This window comes from Miniopterus schreibersii (genome assembly GCF_964146895.1).
Source record: "Miniopterus schreibersii genome assembly, chromosome: 6".
Taxonomy (NCBI): domain Eukaryota; kingdom Metazoa; phylum Chordata; class Mammalia; order Chiroptera; family Miniopteridae; genus Miniopterus; species Miniopterus schreibersii.
Window position 1 is genome coordinate 87501811 of NC_138107.1, and position 24211 is coordinate 87526021.

General features: G+C 50.8%; 1 protein-coding gene across 1 annotated transcript in view; it reads right to left on the reverse strand.

Annotated features, from left to right (window-relative positions):
- AGPAT4 (1-acylglycerol-3-phosphate O-acyltransferase 4) overlaps nucleotides 1-24211 on the reverse strand; it is a 71628-nt gene that overhangs the window by 43655 nt on the left and 3762 nt on the right. The window contains exon 2 of the mRNA XM_081140695.1: nucleotides 784-1044. Coding sequence (XP_080996821.1) covers nucleotides 784-961 — 178 coding nt within the window. The 5' untranslated portion in view covers nucleotides 962-1044. The remainder of the gene's footprint in view (nucleotides 1-783; nucleotides 1045-24211) is intronic.

A 24211-nucleotide genomic window follows, 5' to 3' on the forward strand; every position in this document is an offset into this window, starting at 1 on the left:
TATGGTTGGTGGCTTGTGTCAACGCTAACTTTCTTGTTGGGATATTATGATATTATACTGTGGTATCCAAGACACTACCATTGGGGGAAACTGGCTGAAGGGCATACGGGATCTTTCTGCATCATATCTTACAACTGCATGCGAATCCGTACGATTATTTCAAAATCAAAAGCTAAAGAAAAGCAAGAAAGAGTACAAAATATTAAAATGCCATTTAGTTTTTCTAATATGCGTTTGCATTGTGCATCTAGACATGCCAGACGCTCGCCTGCATCCAGGTACACACGCAAGCCCCATATATAGTTCTACATATAGGGTGTCCCCCCAAAATATATACACACTTTGAATAATTATAAAGGCAGTGTTTGTGCTTTGACTGAGTTTTCAAACTCTCAGTAGCATTTTTGGATGAATTTCCTTCATTCAAAGCTTAGTCTGGCTGAAAAAAAGGAAACATCAGCTGAGCTCTCAGCTGTTGAAGTGTGTGTACGTGTTTTGGGGACACCCTGTATATGCTTTTCTGTAGGGACAACTAAGAGGTTATGGACACCTCTGCCTTCTGAGGAGGAAACGCCTGACTGCATATTTACTCTTCATATCTACCCTCTGTGCCTGCTGAATTCTGTGCTGTTGGCATCCCTCACTCAAAAACCAATATATTAAGAGAACAAAATAGACCCTTCAGACCCAAACCAAACACACAGAAGCAGAGCCCCGGAGCCCGGAGCCCGGCCCGGCCCGGACGGCCGCCCGCCGCGAGGACGCAGGGGACCGGGGGCTTACGGCTGGACACGCAGTAGGACAGGCGGCAGTTGAGCTTCCGGAACAGCTGCTTGTTAATGGGCCAGAGCGCGAGCGAGAGGAGCTGAATGGCGTTGACGATGAGCCCCGAGGCGATGAACACGTAGCAGAAGACGAGGTGGCACAGGAACTGCGACTTCAGCAGCCCCATGAGGTCCATGGTGGCGGCGCTTTCACCCGGAGCCGCGAAGCCCCGCAGGAGGCTCTTCCAGGTGGAAGAAAGGTCCGGACCCGGGAACTCGTCTAAAACACAACCCAGCGTTAAACGTTAGAAAAACAACACGTGCTTTCATAGTCAGGGAAAAAACTCTTAAAAAAACACTAGACTCTGGAGATGAAACTCATTGTGTGTTAGTTGATTTCTTCTAATTTAGCAAATTTAGTGCCTACCTAGTGTTGGGCACATCAGCCCTTCAAAAATGACAGTCCCTTTAGTCGTCCTAACACCCCAAGGGGGGACCTGAGCCTGAGAGGTTAAGCAACTTGGCCCGGGTCCCACAGCTCCCCACCGAGAAGAGGCCCCTGCTCCCCACTTTGCCAGCTCCTCTCTCCAGTGCGGGACCTCACCGCAGTGTCCACATTTCTGGGTCGTCCCTCCAGCTGCCATCTCTGCCTGAAGACCACCCCCATCAGCACCCCTCAACTCCTGCCGCTCATCTCACCCCCCAGATCTCAGCTCAAACACCACTCCTTCTGGCAGGACCCTCCTGACCTCAAGCCTGCTCTGGGTGAGACTCTGGGGTGAGCCCGGGTGGCCTCCACCTCCCAAGGCCCCTACACTAGCGTATCACCTGGTAGCCTCAATCGTTCACCCTCCTCCCAGGGCTCTCAGCAATCCAGGGCACACGGTTATCTGGGGGGTCATCGGGGTCTCCCCAGCACTGGGAACGCTCATTGGCACACAGCTGGAACTAATATATTTTTTAAAAATATCTTTTTAAAAAAATATTTTTTTATTGATGTTTAGAGAGAGAAGGGGAGGGAGAGAGAAACATTGATGTGAGAGCAGAACATCAATCAGCGGCCTCCTGCAAACCCCCCACCAGGGACTGAGCCTGCAACCCTGGCACGTGCCCTGACTGGGAATCAAACTGGCAACCTTTTGGTGCACGGGCCAACTGAGCCACACCGGCCAGGGCTGGAGCTCCATTTTTATTTATTTATTTATTTATTTATTTTTTAAATATATATTTATTGATTTCAGAGAGAGGAAAGGAGAGGGAGAGAGAGATAGGAACATCAATGATGAGAGAGTCATTGATCGAGCCCACAACCCGGGCAGGTGCCCTGACCGGGAATCGAACCCCGATGGCCTGGATCCTAGGTCGACGCTCATCCCCTGAGCCACGCCCAGCCGGGCTGGAGCTCCATTTTTAAAAAGCAGTACTTGTGGAATGATTTAATGAAGGGAGACGAGGGATGAATGCTGAGATATCAGTAAACAAAAATAACCAACTACAAAGCAAGAACCCTGCACCACACCCTGCACGTGTGCCCCCCCCACACCCCGGCTCTAAAACCCGAAACTCCAAGCACACACAGCAACCCCACCCAATCCTGTGACCAGTCTCCCCGACCCCCAAATGGAACAGGCAGTGGCTTGATGGCTTGATGGTTTGGCAAACAGGCCCCCGGGGGAAAGCGGAAAGGCGGGGGCCGGAGAACTCCACGGAGAAAGAGGGAGCTGAGGGGAGCGCCCCCGACTGGCCTCCTGCCAGCGCAGCATCGGTGCAGAGCGGCCCGAAGAGCTCAGCCTTTAGGACGAACTTCCAACAGTCACAGCTGAGAGACCCCGGCCTTGGCCACAATCTTTACCGATAGCACCGAAAACACTGTATGATCATTTCACGCGTTACCATATTTTAAACCTCACACGAATCCCGCGGGATGAGTACTGTTTTTTTCCCATTTTTCAGAGTAATAAACTGGGATGACCCATAGGCCGGGAGACTTGCCTGAGGTCGCCACAGTGCGGCTGGTCTTAAGACTCAGTCTTTTAAAAAAAACATGTTTTTATTGATTTTAGAAAGAGGAAGGGAGAGGGAGAGGTAGGAACATCGATCCTGCTGCAGATTGAGCCGGAAACCTGGGCATGTGCCCTGATGGGGAATCGAACCATTGATTTCTTGGTGCCTGGGACGATGCTTGACCACCGAGCCACACCGGCCGGCAGGACTCGGTCGTAAATCTGAGCTCCTTCCCCTGCAGCCGTCTGGGCTGCTGGGCTTCTGGGGTGTGAGGTGGGGGCTCCCCTTGGGCTCCAACCTCCCCTCCACAGAGCAGCCCAGAAATGACCTCGAGGGCAAAAACCGGGGCAGCCTCAGTGAAATTCACAATCGCAAACCACTGGCAGGTGGGGAAACGGGACCCGCCTCTGGGCCACCTGGGCTGGTTTGGAGGAAGGGCTGGGGCCTGTGAACAGTCGCAAAGCGCGCTCTTTGAAAGCATTTACACCCGGCTGACCTGGAAGGTTCGCGGCACTCCTGCCCGATTTCCACAGTTTCCCACAGGAAGGAAATGGTAAGTATCCTTCGGCCTGATTTCTCAGAAGTGGGCTCATCTCGGCTGAGACGTCCCTTCCCCGGAGCTCCGGGTGCGAGGCAGGGCTCCCTCCGCAGGGCTGGAGCAGCACGCCTCTGCCTCCCAGGCCATGCCCTTCCCAGACGTCCAGGCTGCCAACCTCCTGCCAGCACGCCCGGTGCCACACCCCGTCTCTCCCTAAGGGGCAGGTGGGAAGCTCATACCCCACGCACGTGGCTGTTAGGAGCCATGTCAACAGACGGATGCACCTCGGCGCGCAGCGGGGAGCCGTCACAGTGCGTTGTTGAGTATCCATGACCTTTATTCGCGGTCCCCGCACCAGCCTGAAAGCTGCCCGACAACCTGGCCAGAAGAGACGTGATTCTCCGCTGGGTTTCTGGGGCCTGGGGTTTGTAAAGAATTCAGCAAATCCTTTGCGGTGCTGGGCTGGCACCGGGAGTGCAGGGATCGAGTGCAGCCTCCTCGGCTTCCAGTCAGTAGCAGGAATGAGGAAAGGGTAAGTTGTTTTTTATTTTCCTTGCAAAAGACCAAGGGCCGTCGTGCTCTGGTAGCACCCCTGTTAGAACCACGGTGAACTGGTGACATTTAAGGAGGAGTCACAGACAAGCCCTAGAGGGCTCACGGGCAGGCCCTGGCTGGCTTGGTTCTGCACACACTCTCTTCGGATCAGAGAGTACAGTAAAAATGCCAGAAAACCCAATTTGGACATATTACTTGGCTTTTTCAAAAGGAAGAGTCTTAACAGACATCCCCTGAGAATTATGGAACCAGCATTTTAAACACAGACAAAAAGCAACTGTCACTAGGAATCGTCACTAGATTCAAAGTAATTGTCTACAAATGACCTTGATTTTCCAGGCTACTGATATAGTTCAGTAGATTTCGAATTTAACTAATCACTTGACAAAGTCTCTGCCAGGCCAGGGCACCTTGTTAGTTATGTGTCTACGTTAAATTGGTTCATAGCTGCTTGAAAAAAACAGGTAGTTGTCACTAATGTTGCAGGAGGCTCCTCAGTCAGGGGAGCAGCCTCCCTACGCACCATTTGGAGGTAAAAGCAAGTTGTTCCTACAAGGACGGGAGAGGCCCAGGGACTGCACACAGGGGACACTGAATGGCCCTGGTGACAAGAGCGTTACACCAGCTGGCTAGACCTCTGAAGGGCATGAGAATACACCAGTGAGAGAATCAGCAAAGAAGCAGGACTCGGAACCGTAAACAACAGCGCGGGCGCTTACATGGTTCCCACCTACACCCACTTCTGTACTCTAGCTACCTACTGACAGTGGCTCCTTCTGGTGGGTGAAATACGGTGATTTATTCTTTGACTTTGTGTTTTATTTTTCTTTCCTGCAGTGAGAATGAGACCTTCCCCGACCTGGTCACGGGCCTGCACAGACCATTCCCAGCCTCCTTTGCGGTCAGGGGCTCAGGTGAGGGAGCGTATGTGACGAAGGGGAGACACCTGCGGGTCCCTGAGGGAGAGAGTGCTGCCTGCAAACTGCTGAGGACTCAGAGTTGGCAAGTGAGCAGAAAGGTGGTGATGCGCCCGTCAGGACAGGCAGGAGGAATTCTGAAACGTGCAGGCAACCTGGCCGGAGGCCCCCGTGCACCCCCGCCTTACCCCATGCTAACAGCAGCTATCCCTGTGTATACACTCACACACACATGCACGCACACACACACATGCACGCACACATACACATGCACGCACACACATACACATGCACACACTCACACATACACATGCACACACTCTCACACATGCACGCACACACATACACATGCACACACTCACATACACATGCACACACTCACACATACACATGCACACACTCACACACATGCACGAACACACATACACACGCACACACACATACACATGCACACACACACATGCACGCACACATACACATGCACGCACACATACACATGCACACGCACATACACATACACATGCACGCACACATACACATGCACACACACACACGCACACACACGCTCACATGCACACGCACACAGGTGCTGAGGTAGTCAGCCAACCTGAATCTGGGCTTGCTGACCACCCCACGGCAGCATCTCCACCCTCAGGTCGGTGAGCTCCAAGGTCCCTGCAAGTCGAACCCTCCCTGATTCCCACAGGACCCGGACGCCCTCCCAGCAAGGCTTTCCCGCTGTTATTTCCACGGGGTTTTCTTCAAGAGGGACTTAGGGGATCCAGCTGCAATGTCTCCCTCAGCTCCCATCTCCAGGGAAGGATCTCAAGTATGTGAGGCTGTAACCAGGTGAAGAAAATAAAACCCGTGCGGGGATGGGCAGAAAGCAGCGACGCGCGGGGGGCTGGGTGGGGAACTTTGTCTCCAGACCGGTTCTGCTGGTCCGTAGGGCAGAGATGGCTCAGGGATGGCGGCGCCTCCAGACGAAAGGAACCGCCAGGAGGTGGGTCCAGGTGACCAGACAGGTGGTGTCTTGGTTGGGGAACTTTCACATCTGAGGTTCCACATTAGGTTGAGTGAATTTAGCAAAAACATCCAAGAGTGTGTGAACAAAAGGGGGCTCCCCTGGCAAGCCTGACAAGCTCAATAACCAAAGGTAACCACACGAGATGTTTTCATCATAAAAATAAACCCTAACCCAGCAAGCTATGGAGGGAAGTCGCATCCTAAGGCCTTTATGATGGACGAACCTCTGCCTGGAGCGAGGCCTGTTCATTGTTTTCCTGCGTCTACAGTGACATACTTCAAATGTCAGAACTACCTCTGGCGAGACCACCTCAGCATTGCTCACGGTCATCTTTGTCGCATTGCTCACGGTCATCTTTGTCGCATCCCTCTAGAAACTATGGGGGCGAATGTCAACTACCCTGCACCCACCAAGGTAGGAGAATGTATCTCTCCGATATATCTTACCCAGGCCTAGAGACGCCCACTTTACTTCCTTCGGCCTCCTTAACCTGCCACCAGTGGGCTTCACCCAACCCTCCTCGTGTCTTCTCCTTTGAGTCTAATGTATAAAAAACTGCAAAACTGCCCTCCTCCTGAGCATTTTCTCAACCCCTGGAGATTTTTCTCCTGGGACTAGCCCCCAGGCCCTTGGCTCTAATAAACTCTTTGAGCCTTCCATGAGGTTTGGAATTTCTTTCCTCGGCAAAGGCAGCCAAAGGCAGGGAAAACTTGAGCAAGCCTGAGGCAGCTACGGAGCACTTAGCCCTGACAATCGAGGACACATCTTGGTCTTCGGTTTCTGGAAGTTACAATGGCCCAAGGCTGAAAACAAACCGGGAGAGACAGTGTTCGTAGACCTCACTTAACTGTCTCTGGCACCATCTCTAACTAGATATTCCCTAATTAAAAAATCATTACCGTCTAATGGTTTGGCAGAAGCCTATATAAAATAGGCTGATTTTAAAATTTTATGGAGCAGCCCTTTGTCCCACATCCCTGTACAGTACATGAAGTCCATTAACACAAACCAAACTCCAAAGGAGCCTTAAATTAGGCTCAACCTTTTCATTACCGCTCTAATAAATAACCCCTAGTTTCGCTCCAAAGTCTAATTTTAGGATGAGGAAGACTTAAGTCTCCTGAAAACTGAGGAGCCTAAGTTTACATGTGATAGTTGGTTCTGAGCAGTTTATAAGACAAAGCCAAATTCTAAAGGGCTTAAGTCCAATCCAAGGAAACCAAGACTCAGAGGCAAATGCAGATGGACAACCTGGACGACTTTTTCTGCCTTGAGAAAAAGCAAAGATGGGAGGAAATTATACGAGGTGTTTTCTCTAAGGCCTCTGTAGGCTTTACTATCTACAAGATTAAAACATGTCGAGTTAAACACCAGGTGTTCTGAATAATACTCGGGGCAGCAGGACCAGGAAACTGAAAGATTTACATACGTTAGCTCACGACCTGCCACAAAAACCCACCATGGGACGTATCGTTAACCCCATTTTACAGATGGGGAAACTAAGGTCTAGTTAGACAAGGTAACAGGCAAAGGTCAAGGAGCGAGTAAACATCTGAAACTCAAGCTCCTTCACTTGACCGCTGTTACGCTGTTTGTCGAACAGGGTGCCCAGTTAGCCGGACTTCGCATGAACTTGGTCTTCATTTATCACTTCATGGGTCCATTCAGTATCATTCCTGACTGTTGGGGTGACCACGAGTTCCCGATCCACTGTCCTTCTTCCAATGGGTCCTACAGAGGCCCCCGCCATGCCCTCCTTCAGGGCAAGACTACCCAGCCTCTCCAAATCCCACCCAGGTCTCCCACGGCCCCGGGGTCCCGGGGAGCAGCGAGCTCCTGCCCCAGTGTGTGTCCTCTCGGGGAGCCCATGGCTGGCTGCATTTCCACCAACCACAAAGGTGTGAACCATTTTACAAGATACTCAGTGGAAATCAGTTTTTAAGTTATGGTCAAGCCACGGAAGTTTCCAAAATGTTTTAAGTCCTGGTAAAAACCCAATACCATGGAACCAAAAACTGAAATGCTCTAAGAAATATTAACCTCGCAAATGGGAAAGCATCACATTTCCACTTTACATGCATATATTCCTTTCAAATGTGGCGGAAGGCAGGGTGGATTTGAATCAAGACTGTTGCTTTGATCTCTGTCACCATTGTTGTTACCACGTGGCGGTGGCCCTAAGCTCCGATGTACCTTTGAAGGTTGGAAATACATGGAAGCCAAGGAAGATGAAGGGACCACTGTCCCTGAAGGTCCAACAAGGGGGAAAGTGGCCTGAGACCAGCTCTGGGTCGATAGAAGCAGGTGTGAGGTAGACGCCTCGCCAGCCGGCTCCAAAAACAAAAAAGAGCACTTTAGTCAGTATATAAACCATCTCCTAACCGTTACCAGGGCAACGTGGGCAGGACTGTGGTTCTACCACAGCACCCACTTCTTTCCTTCCCACATGGGCCGTGACAAAGCCCGGTGCTGACGCTGCAGGCAGACCCTAGGTCCAACTCCCCAGCTAGTAACTGTGTGACCTTGGGCAGGTAACTTGCCATCTCTGAGCCTTGAGCACCAGGGAAAGGCTTTCTCATCCAGCCCAGGAGTGATAGTAAACAAAGCTCAAAGGCCGTGTAACGAAGCCACCAGGGCTGGGAGGGCTTCCGGTGCAGACACAGGCGGGGGCGGGGCGGGTCAGTCGATAGGGAGCCTACTTTGCACATAAGGCCCGCCTTGGGAACCGAGAGATCATAATTCTACTAGTGGTCAACGAAACAACTGCGGAGGGAAGACCCGGCTCCGGGTCGGCGGTCTGGGCTTGACTTCGACCATCTATGTGTCCCTATCAGCTTGGACACTGGGCCTCTAGAAATCTCAGCCTCTCATCTGTCAGTAGGAGCCCCTGGCAGCTGACCCGCCCCCACGGAGGTGGTAGAGGCTCAGAGGGGCAAGGGGTGTGCACGGGCTCTGCTGGGCAGATGCTGAGGCATCTGTAACCACTGCAATTTTAGGGCTCAGAAAATGGGAAATGGGGCCACTTACCCGCATGCCCTCAACCCCAGCGCTCTAATTCATGGACACTCACATGGCATCAACACCCTGGGTACTTACCAGGGACAGGGCGTGGAGGCGGCACTGTGCCCACTCCCCGTGGCCCGCGGGGCTCACCGCGAGCCGTGGCCCGTGAGGGCGGGTCTGCTGCGAGGAGCAAACGTGGCCAAGCAGCAGCAGCTCACCTTCCCCCTGTGCCCCGGGCCCCAGGCCCAGCAGCCGGGCTCCCTTCTCTTCGGCGGGTCCCTCTCTACCCTCCTCCCTGTTTGTTAAGCAGCTTTGGCCCTTGAGCTCTGAGGCCCTGCTGTTGCCAACCCTTATTTCCTGGTAAGGAGTGCAGGGAAGTAGGGAGATCAATACGGCTAGATTTTAAATCTTTTATTTCTTTGATTTTCATAAAAGGATGCCAATGGGCCCAGGCAATTTCCCCAACTTGCTTCGTGAATAATGGACCCGAAGAGAGACTTATTAGAAAACAGATGCACTTAAATGCTTTCTTGGCATGAATCATTTATTGAAGACAGAATTGCTGGCTGTGAGTGCCCAAAATAAGTTGACTTACAGTATCCTTGTTTCTCGAGAGGTCTGAAATATGACCACAGAACACTGGAGTACTCGGAGATGAAGGATGCTTTCGGGGTCATGTGGGCTGGCTGTTCCTCGAAAAGTTTCATTAATAACAGCAGCGGTCTCCCGCCCTCTTTTCTGCTTTGATCACAGTGCTCAGGAAGAGTGGGTGCTTGGTCAGGGCAACAATGTTTCAGTGCTTGGTCAGGGCAACAATGTTTCAGTGCTTGGTCAGGGCAACAGTGTTTCAGTGCTTGGTCAGGGCAACAATGTTTCAGTTTCTGTGAAGCAGACTCAAGGACAGGACAGGCATCCTTGGATCCATGCGAGCATTCCCCAGTTCCTCGGTAACTGTTCATCCACTGTCTGTCCACGAAGCTACCCGTTCACCCGCTAAGTTAAAAATTCCCTGATCCGTATTTATCGCTGCAGCTTTATTCCCACCATTGCATCGGGCTCCTGAAAGCACGCGCGGGGACTTAGAGCCGCTGTTTGACCCGGATGAGCACCACGCCCGCTAAAGAAAAGCGCCTCCTGAGTAATGTTTCCCAGCCCCCGCCGAGCCCCTGCGCCCTCCGCTTCCTACGGGACAGGCGCTCAGGGGGCGCTGATTCCGTCGGAGTCTCTAGATGACCTCATGCGCTTTTCATTTCCACACCAGCAACTCTGAGTCGCCAACAACCATCTATAAGAGTGACGGCAAGGCCCGGGCTTTGCTCTCGCTGCGCTAAGGACGGAGCCGAGGACAGAACGCTCTTCGCTCCCCGCAACAGCCACGCAGACAAGCCACACGGCCGCTCCCCGCAACAGCCACGCAGACAAGCCACACGGCCGCTCTGGGAGCCCGTGGCGGGGCGTCACGGGGCACCGGGGCCCCTTCCAGCACCCCTGAAGCTGCAGGAGGCACTGCATCAGGCCGACGAGAAATAACCAAAATGAAAGCAAATGACCTACTGAAACCCCAGCAGGGCAGCTCGGATACTGGTTGGGGAACTGAGTTAACTTTTTTTTCTTCTTTTAAACAAAGAATCTTCTATTAAAATACAGTTTTGGTAGAAGTAGAGGAAACGATACTCACCGTGTAAGTCAGAGGTTTTTTTTTAAAGGCAATTTCCCCCCATTATAATAACAGTATTTCATGTTCATTATATAAAAGTTGTAAAGTCCTAAAATGTAGAACTGCTAGTATCTGTAACAGCCACTAACATTTTGGGTTATTTTCTCTTGGTTTTTGGCGAATGCATGGCCTTTTTTTTTTTTTTCTTTGCCAGAAAAGCCATTGCAGAGGCTTTTATTTTTAGATATAGTTGAGATCTTACGTTAAATCAATGTCATGTGTCCTTTCCTTAACCTTTAATGAGGTCATTTTCAATGTCTATATCACAATATAAATATTCCAGTAGTTATACTGGACATACCATAATTACTATATTTTTACCTCATTGTAGTCTATTTAGGCTTTTGTTGTTGTTTTGCCTTTTCAATAATAAATAATGCAAGGAGTAACAATCTGAGGCAAAAAGCTTTCCTTTCCTTTCTGAGTTTTGGGTTATTTCTTTAGCATAAATTCCCAGATACGGGATTTCTAGGTTCAAGGAACAGACATTTTAAGGGATCTGGTAAATGTCACCAAATTGCTTTCCTAAGGTCTGTCGCTCTTTAAGTTCTTACAGCAATAGGCAGAAACACCCATCTCATCAGGTTTGTCAGCAATAAGAATTCTCAGTTAATAAAACAAAAACCAGAGTCACTCTTCACATGTTTAAAAGTTGCGTCTCATTGTTTTAATTTGCATTTTTGGGGTGATAAGTGAAGCTGGATATTTTTAAACATTCACGGCTTTTCCCTTATCTTTTCCTCTTAGCTTTTATCTGTCTATAAGTATCTATTTGTTGTTCATTTATCTATAAAAATACTTATCTTTTTATCTATCTTCCCCTCTCTCTTGCCATTGATTTTCATGAGCTCTTCATATATTAAATAGGACAGCACCTTTCCTGTGCATTTAGAGCGACCAATTTTTGCATTTGGTTTACTTTTATGTTTAGCTTATTAGAGTTTTGAATTATTATGAAGAACTGTGGTTTCTTTTATAAAGTTTAGGCTTAGGAAGGTCTTTGTTCTACCCTTCTTGTGCCGCAGAAAACCGGTATACATTCACTTATTTCATCCAGTTTTTCCATAATTAATTTCATTTTTAGTTATGTAATCCACCTGACATTTATTTTTGGCAGTGATGGTCCAGGAGGATCAGAAAGGATTTATTTCCAAATACTTAACCAGCTGTATCCAAGACATGTACTGAAAAATCCTTCCCTGCTCCATTCTTCCTGCTACAGTTTCAGGCATGGAAGCAGACTTGCTGACAAGGCCTCGGGGACACTGCAACTGGCTCTTCCCGTGGAAAAAAACGCAGAGTTTAGCCAGTGGCTTACTGCCGGGAGACTCACTCCTCTAATCCCTGATCTAAGCTTCAGCCCAACAATAATTTAATTCTCAAAGACCAGTAAACACTGACTCAGAGAATGAGAAATGGATTCATCACTGAAAGCGGACGCTTTCTGGTTTCAGATAACGCTCTTCACGGGGCTTCCTAGTTTCTAAGAAAGCAAATTCTGGCAGAGAGGAGCGTTCTGGAAACGTAATGCCTCAAAAAGCCAGTGCCCTGAGGCTGCTCAGACGCAGGCACACGCCCGGGGACCATTTTCCATTGTCCGCAGGGCAGGACGGGGCCGGCCACGGCTGCGCACAGTAATCCAGCGACACACGAGGCAGACGGGGACAGCCGCCCGAGGGGCCTGTGACAGAGCCCTGTGTAATCACCACGACACGAGTGGAACCGGCAGCTCCTCCGACGGCTGCTTCTTTATTCCTTTCCTGCATCTCACACATCAAGTTCTCCTGCACTGATTCCATAAAAACACTTTGATGGCCCGGCCGGGCGTGGCTCAGCGGCTGAGCGTCGACCCAGGATCCAGGAGATCGGGGTTCGATCCCCGGTCAGGGCACAGGCCCGGGGTGTGGGCTCGATCCCCAGTCGGGGGCGTGCAGGAGGCAGCCGATCAATGACTCTCTCATCATTGGTGTTTCTCTCTCTCTCTCCCTCTCCTTCCTCTCTCTGAAATCAATAAAGATATATTTTAAAAACACACACAAAAATACTTTGATGGAGGTCTGAATAGCAAAGGGACTGGGATTTGAGAGTCCAAGACATCTCTGCAAACTCCCGCTGCTTCCTTAGCTGCAGGGAAGGTTTTGGGCTCTGTCTAGCTCCTCACATGTTCAACAGTTACCACATGACCCAGAAATTAATGACCCAAGAGAAATGAAAACAAAAATTCATGCTAAACCTTGTACACGACTGATGATAGCACCATTCGTAACAACTAAGAGTTAGTAACAGCCCCAACATCTAGTAACCGATGCACAGATAAAGAACATGCGTCGTATCCTCACAAGGGAATATTATTATTCAGCCACAAAAAAAGAGTGATTACTGACACATACTACAACATGGACGAACCTCCAAATCATTACACTAAGGGAAAGAAACCGGTCACAGACAGGCCCGTCTATAAAAAGCAGACTAGTGGTTGTCCCAGGCTGAGGGGTGGGGGGTGGGCAGGGGCTGCCTATGGGATGGGTTTTCTTTTGGGGGTAATGAAAATAGTCTACAAGTAGAAAGAGGCGCTTGGGCAACTCTGAATATGAATGTGTTACAAGTCATTAAATTTTATACTGTAAGTGGGTGAACTTTATGGTATGTCATAAAGTTGTTTAAAAAAACTAAACAGCCCGGCCGGCGTGGCTCAGCGGTTGAGCATCGACCTAGGATCCAGGCGATCGGGGTTCGATTCCTGGTCAGGGCACAGGCCCGGGTTGCGGGCTCGGTCCCCAGTCGGGGGCATGCAGGAGGCAGCCGATCAATGGCTCTCTCATCATTGATGTTTCTCTCTCTCTCTCTCCCTTACTCTCTCTGAAATCAATGAAGATATATTAAAACACACACACACACACACACAACAGGAAACAGACTCGTGGCCCTACAGAAGATAAAGCATGAACACAATTGGCTTTCAGTCCACGAGGGCTGTGACCACACAGGTCCTGGCACTGCCCGAAGGAATGACTGAGTCCTTACAATGGGAAGGAGACTGAGGGGGGGTGTCAGCTGCAGGAAAAGGCACTGTCCCCTCACGCAGGGAGCAGAGCAAGATGTCAGTGTCTGCAGGTGTGAGGTTAGTGCCACCAGGATCCTGCAGGACCTTCCCAACTATGATCTCAGCAAGACTGGGTCATAAAGGTAGGATGGGACCTCACCTTTGATCCCAGGTATAGCCTGTGGGCAAAGGCTGTAAGGCTATTTTCCAGGTGGCCTGAAGGAGCAGAGGGAAACCAAGCCCTGGCGAGCATGCTAACACCTCTATGCCGCCATCCAGGATGACCAGGCTTTGTGCTCAAGATCCAGAGGAAACCTTCAGGGGGTCAGAGGTGTCTCCCCTTCACGGGCGCTGCTCTTGGTTTCACAGGATCTCCTAGTTTCTGAGAAAGCAAATCTACTTATGTGTTCTTTTCTCTCGGGTCATGAAATTGGCCGCTCTGCTTATGTTCATTACTCTCAGTGCTGCCCACAAAAGGATGCAATGGGCCATATTTGCCATAGTGGACCGACTGCGATGAAACTTGGATGAAATTATACCGGAGCTGTAGAATTAGCTGCCCTTTAACAGCTGAGATGAGCAGAGGCTAAGAAAATTTGTGCGGAGCGGAGCTGTGAAGCGGGAATGGTGTCTGGTGGCTTCCCTGTCCCCCAGGAGCCAGCCAGGCCTGCACATGGCAGACACTTATGGAAGGAGTTTGTGAATGAAATTTGGAGACTTGCCGAAAGCTTCACTTAATGAAATCAGTGGGAGATAAATAATTGAAGGAAAAACATGGGTCCATTGGTTTGGCAACATCAAAATGGTCACGTTTCCTGGATATAAAACAAATGAGCCAACAAGATGGGTGTCGTGATTTCACGTTCCCTATTCTCCAGTTTTGGGTCTGAGGGGCTTTCTCTTTCCTCCCAGTCAGAGTTATTAGTCTGATCCACCTACAGCATCAAATTCAGAACATCTGCCGCACTGTTCTCTCCATCATCACCATCATCATATCCACCGTCATCATCTCCATCATCACTGCCATCTTCTCCATCATCATCTCCATTATCACTGCCATCTTCATCATCTCCATCATCACTATCACCTCCATCATCACCATCTCCATCATCATCACCATCATCATCTCCATTATCACTGCCATCTTCTCCATCATCTCCATCATCACCATCTCTATCATCATCTCCATCATCACTATCACCTCCATCACCTCCATCATTATCTCCATCATTATCTCCATCACCATCTGTCGTCATCTCCATCATCATCATCTCCATCATCATCATCTCCATCACCTCCATCGTTATCTCCATCATCTCCACCATCTCTGTCATCATCTCCATCATCATCTTCCCCGACATCACTATCACCTCCATCATTATCTCCATCACCACTGCCATTGCCACTGCCATCACCATTGCTCTGTCCTGGCTCTGGTTCTCTTTTTGTCCAGTCACTTTCTTACTAGCCATCCCCCTCCTATCACATGGCTTTATTCTCCCAGACCATGGGAATCACCTAGAAAACTTAAACAAAAACGAGGAGCCAGAGACTTGATCAGCTGCTCCAAAGTGGGTGATTCCAATGGGCAGCCAAGGTTGAGAACAGAGTGGGACTCTGCCCCTGAGACCTGAATAAAGGGAGTGAGATGCGGCTCCCTGCTCGCCACAGCAGTGTGCCCCCTTCACCCCCTCCATGGTGCGTCCAGGACTCTGCATCAAGCCCCAAGTACAGGGACCAGGCCACCCAGCCCTTCTGGTCCCATCCTTTTTGGCTCACTCTTACCTCCTCTGATTAACAGCCCCGGCTCATCCCGTTTTCGCCCCAGTCGAGAACAGAGTGGTAACAGACACTCCCAGAGACTAAAATCAGACTAAGCCCAATAAAGTACGTAGGCTTTTGACAATAATTTTTCTCACTTTATACTTCAGATTTGGGGTTGTGTTCTGCATGGCTGAGTCTGGCCCCAACTAGGCATTTTACCATCTCTAGGAGAGATACGTTTTAGCAGACTTGGATTAATTTGAATTAGACAAGAAGCTCCCTGTGGTCAGCGGGCCCCGCGCGATGTCAGTCACACGGATGTGCTAACGTGCATTTCACTGGAACGAGTGGGCCGCCTCCCGCGCAGACTCCACGGCACCTAATGATCCGACAGCACTGCTGCCACTTTCAAATTACTATGAAATGTTGGGTCAAGTGACACTTCATATCCATGCTTAGCAATGTGGTTTTAAAGAGAGCTTGGGGACACACACACACACACACACACACGAAAGACGCCACCTTTCTTCCTTATTCTCTAACAGGTCACACAGAACTTGGTTTGCTTGGGGCTGGACAAAGTCCGCAGCTCGGATTTTCTCCTACGTCTTCTTGTAAAAAAAAAAAAAAAAAAAAAAAAGATGGTTTGCTGGGGTAGATACTAGGTTCCCTCCCTCTGTTGATCACAAGTGATCCAGGCTTCCCCTCCCACACAGGCCGGTTAGTCTTCGATCCCCCTGGGGAGTGGGGGACCCTGAAAGTGGCGGGTACCTGGGGGATAGCTGGCTGGAACCACACAAGACAACCCCCGCAAGCCTTTACGAGACCAGGAGGATCATGTACCATAAAACACTGATACAATAAGAGATACCAGCAAGCTGAGAGTTAAAGCACTTCCTCACCCCTGAGACAGTCAAGGTGATGTCACTAATGTCACGGAGAAGAGAGGTCACCAAGAGCAGCACCGGCCTGGGCTCATCTGGAGAAGGGCTCCTTCTAGCAGAAGGGAGAGAAGCCCCAAGAGATGGTCAACCAGCGAGAGACCCAAGGCAACAGGGTCAGTTGTACCAACAGAAGCAGAGAGACGGAGAACAGTCAAAGCAGACAGATTCTCAGGACGGCACTGCCCTGCCCAGCCCGTCCCACCCCCAAGACCATCCATTTACAGACTGCCCATTTAGAGAGGGTGGGAAAGGCAAATGGAAGGGCAGGGTAATAAATCTAGTCTTCCTTCCCACAAAGAGTCCTTCAGAGATCATCCAGCTCAGCTTTCTCCTCAAAAATCTCCATAAAAATATTTCCTGCAGCAGAGAAAACCAACCCTGAAGGGTCTGGAGCTGTGGCCTGAAGCACCCAAACAACCAAGAACGGAAAGTCTTCTGTTTCATCTCAAAATTCATGTCAATTTTGTGCTATATCATGGCACATCCATGTCTGGTTTATTTTATATGTTTTTATTGATTTGTTATTTTATTTTATATGTTTTAGAGAAAGAGGGAGAGGGAGAGAAACATCGATAAGAGAAACATCAACATTGATCGGCTGCCTCTCGCACGCCCACTGCTGGGAATTGAACCCAAACCTGGCATGTGCCCTGACCGGGAATCAAACCCCAACCTCCTGGTGCATGGGTGACGCTCACCCACTGAGCCACATGGCCGGGCTGGTTTAGTTTAAATGTTCTTTTCTCTTGGATCTTTCAGCAGCACCAATGCTGGAGTGAGCTGGCCCAGGTCATCCTGCAGCTCGCAAACCTGCTGGCGGGACACCAAAACGGCCCTGGGATGTGGTGGTTGAAACTCTGCATCTGCCCTGGACTCCTCCCTGACTGGAAACAGGACACTTCCCTGGGCCAGGACAGTCCAGACCAAGAGACAGTCCCTGGCCCCAAGGAGCCGGGGTCCCATAGGGAGTCAGCAGGTGGCCATGGTTGTGGCCTGAACCCAGGCTTTGCGGCCCAGCCCTGCTGCTCCCTCATGCCAGGCTGCCTCTCCTGGTCCCTAAAAGGCCCCCAGTCTACACGGTCTAGCGGAGTGTCCAGAGAAGAAAGCCAGGCAGTGTGCAGAGTCCCCTGAATGTCATGTTGGCAAGGACACGCCTGACCAGCTGCTCGTCTCTCCAGGCCCACAGGCAGGCAGGGTCCTGCCATGTGGAGTGGCTGTTAGGAAACAGCAGTTCCAGGCCTGCCCAGCACCCACAGGACGCAGCCAGCTCCCAGCCTTGCGAGGAGAGCACCTGCTCCAGAGAGGTTCGTCTTCTCCGGGAAGCGAGCGAAGCCGGAGGACAGCTGTTTAAGACCAGGCTGTCTTAAAGACTGATCGCAGGCCAGTCGTTTGGGAAGACAGAAGCAGTGGGGAAAGGGGGAGGAAGTCCCCCTTCGGCTAAAATTGAAACCAATATGAATAATTGAAATAATCAGGCACATTTAAAATCTCTCTGTGGTCCCCTACTGAAACTTTACCCCTATTCTTCCTCTAGGACGGAGGCCAAATGAGGATCTTAGTGACACCATGAGATTTTCAGTATATCATTTGGTCTCAACCTTACATTTCCACATGATTTGAGGGTGAAGATGCCGAATTTCTGCACATTTGGAAGCTATGGAAAGTCCCTTCATCCTTAATGAAGATCCGGCAACATTGTGGGAAAGAATGTATCACACCATATAGTCTATAATATATCACAGAAGGCTACATTCTATAATGTATCACACGATGCTACAGATCAAGGCCCAGTCTGGGCTCCCTGCAGGTATTCCTGGCTTTGTGACTCTGTGGGAGGCGGCTAACCGATCTGTGCCTCAGTTTCAGGTCAGACGAGAGAAGATAATTCACAACCCACTGGGCTGGAGTCAAGACAAAATGAGCTAAGCTGTGCGGAGCTCGAGACACAGCGCCAAGAGCTGAATGAAAAGCACCGATTAGTATTAAAGTGCATAGACGGGTGCTCTTCAAAGCTAATATAAGTGAGCCTCAGGGAAGAGTATGACAGAAAACGGGTTTTCCTCTCTTCAGTATCCCAGAGGGTCAGAGGCCCTCCGTATAACCAGGCACCCAGTTCCGCGGTTCCACCCTCTGCAGTTCTCAGAATTTCCAGACAGGTCCCTCTGCTGCAGGACCCACCCCCCACGCCCCAGGCCTGCCCAGGGCCCAAACTGCACCCCCACCCTTCGGCTGGGGTCTGCCCCCCCCAGAGCAGGAATTCCTGAGGCCCACCGGCTGCCCCAGGCCCGCCCCACCAGGCCACAGTCCTCCCTATTCACCTGACCCGCGTTTGCCCTCCCATGGCTGAGCCCTGGAGCTCCCCAGACATCACTCGGGGTTGCCCTTCTCTAGAAATCATTTCTGAAAAGCCGGACGGGGCAGCGGTTTGTGGTTCCCCTCCCTGTGCTCCCAGAGGTCAACACACTCCTCCTCCCCAAACTCTGTTAAAATGCTCAATTCAGAAATGCTCGGGCTAGTCTTGCCCCCCAGGCAGAGCTGTCTGGCTCGGCTTTGTACTCCCAGCGGGTGAGGGACTGCAGGCTGGTGCGGGGTTCGGGAGGACACTGTAAGAGGATTCTGGAATTGCCTGGAAGGTGAAATAACAGACCCGCCCTGCTTGAGCCCACACACTCCTGGGAGAAGATGGCAGACAAGAGGCAGGGCGAGAGGCAGGACACCTCCAGGCCTTGGGCTGGCAGCCGGGCCTAACCTGGAGCCGATGGTGGGCTGGTCACAGGACAAGCCGGGAAACTGCCCTCTCCGGTGAGAAGCACTGGAGACAGGAAGGGAGGGTGGGTGCTCAGAGGCAGATAAATAACTAGTGAGGCCTGGGTGTGGGATGCAGGGGCCCACTGAGGCCTGGGAGTCGGACTCCGCCCGTCCCAGCAGAGGTGTGGAGTCAGGTGAGCCCTCTCACCTCTGCTCTTTAGATATGCTAATCCCTTTCACCACCTGGAGGGAGCCCTGTCCCCTCAGGGATTAGGAGGGTAGGAACTTTGTGAACAGACTTGGTAAACAGAGTTCTGGGTGGTGGGCTGGGCACTGAGGGACCACCCAGCCCCACCCCAGCTTGCTGCCAGGCAACTCAGGTGACTCCAAGCAGGCTTAGTGGCAAGTCTTTGAGTATATCTGTTTATGTATCTTCTCTCCCCTTATTTCATTATGTTTCAATTCCTATCTCTTTATTAGTTTAAATGAATGAGTTGGCCCAGACGGCAGGGCTCAGCAGGTTGAGCATCGACCTGTGAACCAGGAGGTCACGGTTTGAGTCCGGTCAGGGCACATGCCCGGGTTGTGGGCTCGATCCCCAGTAGGGGGCGTGCAGGAGGCAGCCGATCAATGACTCATCATTGATGTTTCTCTCTCTCTCTCCCTCTCCCTCTCCCTTCCTCTCTCTGAAATCAATAAAGACATTTAAAATAAAATATAAAGTAAAATATGAATGAATGAATGAATGAATGAATGAATGAATGAATGAATGAATTGCTCCTTTGACTGGGACCGGTCTTCGTAAGCCTGGCGAGTGCACTTTCATTCTGAGAGATGGGTTTGCAGGGATCAGGGTGTGAACTACGCAGGTTTCTGGACATCAAAAGTTCTCTAAAGCATCGGTTCTCAGCAGCTGGGGGTTTGCCCCTCCAGGGGACACCTGGCTGTCACAACTGGGCTGGGGGGACACTTCTGGCATCCAGAGAGTAGAGGCCAGGGATGCGGGTAAACCTCCTACCATGCACAGGACAGCACCACCAACAAAGAATTATGTGGCCCAAGATGTCAACAGTGTCGAGATTGAGAATTTGCCTTAAAAGAATGTCCACCTGAGCGGGCCTGGCTGAGAGCCATCGGGTTAGGCAGATCTGCCTGTGACTTTCTGTGCTACTGGGTGCCAGGTGCTCCGCTCTGTGGAAAGGGGGACGGGTAAGCCCCGCCGTCAGCATGCACCTGGGGATCATTAGGACAGAACTATGGAGAGAGACTCATCCCATAAGGTAACAGCATCTAAAAAGAGCGACTATTTTATGAGGATGAGGGGGAGGAAGACTGTCAGGACAACGGAGGCCAGGCAACCGGGGGGCAGGCAAGAGGGTTACACACATCTGGGCAAGAGGGCTCCTCACCGCCTCTCCCTGAGCCGGAGAGAGGGAGGGGCTGGGTCACTTACACCTGGATGCAGGAGATTTGGGGCGATGGCACTGATTGGGTGTGAGGACAGCAGCAGCCCGGGGGAGCACTCGGTTTGGGCAGACTCTTTAAAATTTCATCAGCCTGGGTTACCCTCCGCCCACAGAGGTGTGACGGCTGAGAGGGAGCCGGTGAGGGTGGGAAAAAGACCAAGTTCCGTTCCTGGGACCGTGAATCACTCCCATTCTCACTTCAGAGTTGGAACGAGATACGCACAGGGAGTCTTTCCAGACGATGCTCTGCCTCTAACCTGGGAAACAGATGTGTCGACAACCAACAACAGAAAGGACGGTCTGACTCCTCGCCCGCAGCCCCAGGGACCGCCGAGGGCAGCTCCCCAGCATCCTTAAGGGCAACTTCTCAGCCAAGTTCAAGCCTCGGTTCAAGGCTGGCTGGAGAACAGCTCACATTTAACTTGATGGATGGCTGGCCTGTGGCTCAGATGTTTTCATCACAGGCCTTTCCCTCCCCCCACCGCATCGCCCATCGGCTAAACCACAACTGAACAAAGCTCCTCGAAGCCAGTAGCTTGTCTCACAAACACTACTCTTCGTTTCTCCCCTAAGTTCTAAAATACTCCTCTCTGCCAGTATTTCGGCAGCTTTTAGACTGAAGGAGAGGCAGCAAGGGGGAGATCTAGGTGGTAGATGGCTGTTCATTATTCCAGAAATATTTACTGCACGTCCGCTATGTACGGGCCCGGTGCTGACCCCGGGGATGGATGGATGAAATGACACCGTTGAGATGGGAGGGCACAGTGGCCAGAGCGGGGGCTCCGGAAGGCAATGGTCTGGGTTCAAATCTCAGCTCTGTTACTTATGATAATGTTAGGGGCAGAAATATTAATCGTGCTCTGTTAACCGCGATTGTTGTGTTCCGATTAGAGAAAGCCCGTTCTCACTTGGCTGGGAGCTGTATGCCCCAGGACATTCGGAACCCGGTCCACTCTCCTTAACTGCCTATCACCATGGAAAGATGAACAACCTTGTTGCTGAAACACAGGGGTCCTGGAGGCGCCCCGCCCTCTTGCAACCCCTGCCCGCATTTCCTGTAACCGATAAACCATTACATCCACTCTTATTCCTTTTTGCCCACTTCCCCGTGAAATCTTTGTCCTTCTACCCAATGTAAGCATCTGGCCTATGGGGGCAGGTTGGGGGGGGGGTAGAGCAGATTTTATGCAGATAACCTGCTGCTCTCCCCTACTGCCGGCATTATCGGAATAAACGCTCATATATGATTCAACCCTGTCTCTGCTTTATTGGCTCAAGTAGTGACGGGCAGCCCGGACCCATTTGCTGTCTAGTTTCAATACCAGGTGAGTAACTTTCTCTAATCTTTACTCATCTGTAAAATGAAAAGTGATCATAGTGTTTGCCTGCTCAATTTGTTATGAGGAAGAAGTGAAGAATGAATGAATGCAAAGTCTGTGTAATATAGGCTGGCACGTAGGGGGCCCTCAATCAAGGTAGGCTCTTCTCATTCTCGCCTAGTCTACAGGGTGGCTGGTCACCTCAGACTCTCCGATGGCTTTTGCAGGTCACCTGTCATCGCCCAGACCACGGAATAACCCCCTGCAGGAATTCTAGTGTCCAGCTTCAAACTACCATGAAGTTCCAAAGGTGCCTCTTCTTTTGTAGGATCGTTCACCAAATGACCGAGAAACAGCTATGAAGTGTGGCTCTAGTTCAGAGGGGAGAGATCTGTGCCCACTGGAGTTATCTGGGACAGCTTCCAGCCTGAGGGAGACGCTCATCTCATCTGAGATCCAAATAACAAGAGATGGAGGAGGGGGACCTGCCAGACATTTTCTGGATCGTCGGGCCAGCCGAGGAGGGTGGCGATCCAGATGAACTTGGCTATGTTGCCCCATGTAATTTCCGTACTGAAGGTAGAAGTTAAGTGGGGACAAAACAGTTCTACCAAGAGGCACCTCATGACATCGGGAAATGTAACAGGAAGTATGGCAACGAGGTTGTAACAGTCTTTATTTGGGGTCATTCGATTTAAGGTGTTGAAAGCCACTTGGTTTTGTCGGAATGAGCCAAAGACTCGGACGTGTTGTGGGAAACCGAGCTCTAAGTGACAAGAGGATGTCTAGGAAGCCCCGGCCATGCCGTTTTGACGCAGGTGGGAGTTTCCCTTTCAAAGATGCTGCACTCTGAGCTCCTCTGGAGGGAACCACAGTCCCAGGGACATCCACAGGTACCTGGCCAGGAGGGTGTCTCTCGCTCTGCTCGCACTTTTCAGGAACAGAATGAACGGGCCTCTGGACTCTATTCCTCTACGTCTCCAGGGTCAGAAGTCCTACTTCTTCCCTTAGTTCATCAACAGATGCTTACTGACACCGGCCATAAGCTCAACCAGTGTGGAAGATACAAGAAAACTATAAGGTGGACAAGTCAACTGCTAACCACTGTCTCCCTCTCTGCCCGGCACATCTATGTACCAAACTGTCCAATAATAAAAGCACCCAATGTCTTTAGCCGGAAAATGCCTCTGTCAAAAATAATATCCCCTGGTGTGAGGGGCTGTTTCCACATCGGCCTCCCTGCTAGTTCTTGAGGTTCTTTAGGGAAGAAATAATTTCTTTCCATTTATTTCCATATCCGTAATATACAGTGCTGGACGCAGGATACTCAATATCACTGGCCGAGTGGATGGATAAATGAGCGGGTGGGCCGATGGTGAGTGGATGTATGTACGTATGGACACATATTTTTAAGTGAATGGATGAATGAAAGGTAGGACCGAGGGTCAGAGGGGGTAGAGAAAACCCGATTGGAGTAACAAAATGAAGTCACAAAGAAAACAGGCAGAAAATCTTTATGGAGCAAGAGTACGGCTTGAAAAATTGAGGAAGGTGAGTTAGATTGTTCATGATAATGTTCACCAAAAATTGTTCTTATTTTATGACATTTTCTCTTATTCAGTCATTTTTTAAAACAGAGGCCAGCCAATCACAGTATCTCCCTTAAAATCCTTCAGATAGTTGAAAACAGTAGCTATTTATTTTTATTAACTTTACAGAGAGGGGAGTGGAGGGAGAGAGAGAGGAACATCCATTTGTCGTCCCACCTATTGATGCGTCACTGGTTGACTCCAGAATGTGCCCTGACTGGGATCCATCCCGCACCCTTGGCGTATCAGGACGGCGCCCTAACCAAGCAACCCGCCGGGACTGAAAACAGTAGCTGTTTGCGCTGTATCTGCTTTTGCTCACAGTGTGTCCCTAGCACTTGGCAAACCATAAATGCACCATAAATCTTGTCAAAAGGTCACGATTAGCTTCCTCTCTCCCACGGCTTTAGCAGTGACCTTCCCCGGCCCACCCATGGAGCCAACCTCCAGAGGGCCAGGCCTCCTTCCCAAGCTCCCTCTGTCCTGGGCAAAGACTCCCGGCCCTGAGCAGCCCAGGCGCCGGGAAATGGCGACGACGATCCACCAGGCTCGATCACGTCTCTCTAAGCACGCAGGCGTCAGAAACCACTCAGAACTGTGAGCGCAGCATCTTCCCGTGCCCACGAGAATACAGCAGATGGCGCAAAATGCAGTGCGTTTGCCAAACGCCCCCCGAGCGCCCCGCAGTCGAATTCGACGGCAACGGTATTGCTAGAACGATGTGGGTGCACGTGGGGTCCCTCTGCCACATTTCTTACTTGTTTAAAGTCTGATTTAAATATGGCCTTTACGTCTTGAGCTCCCACTCGGGAA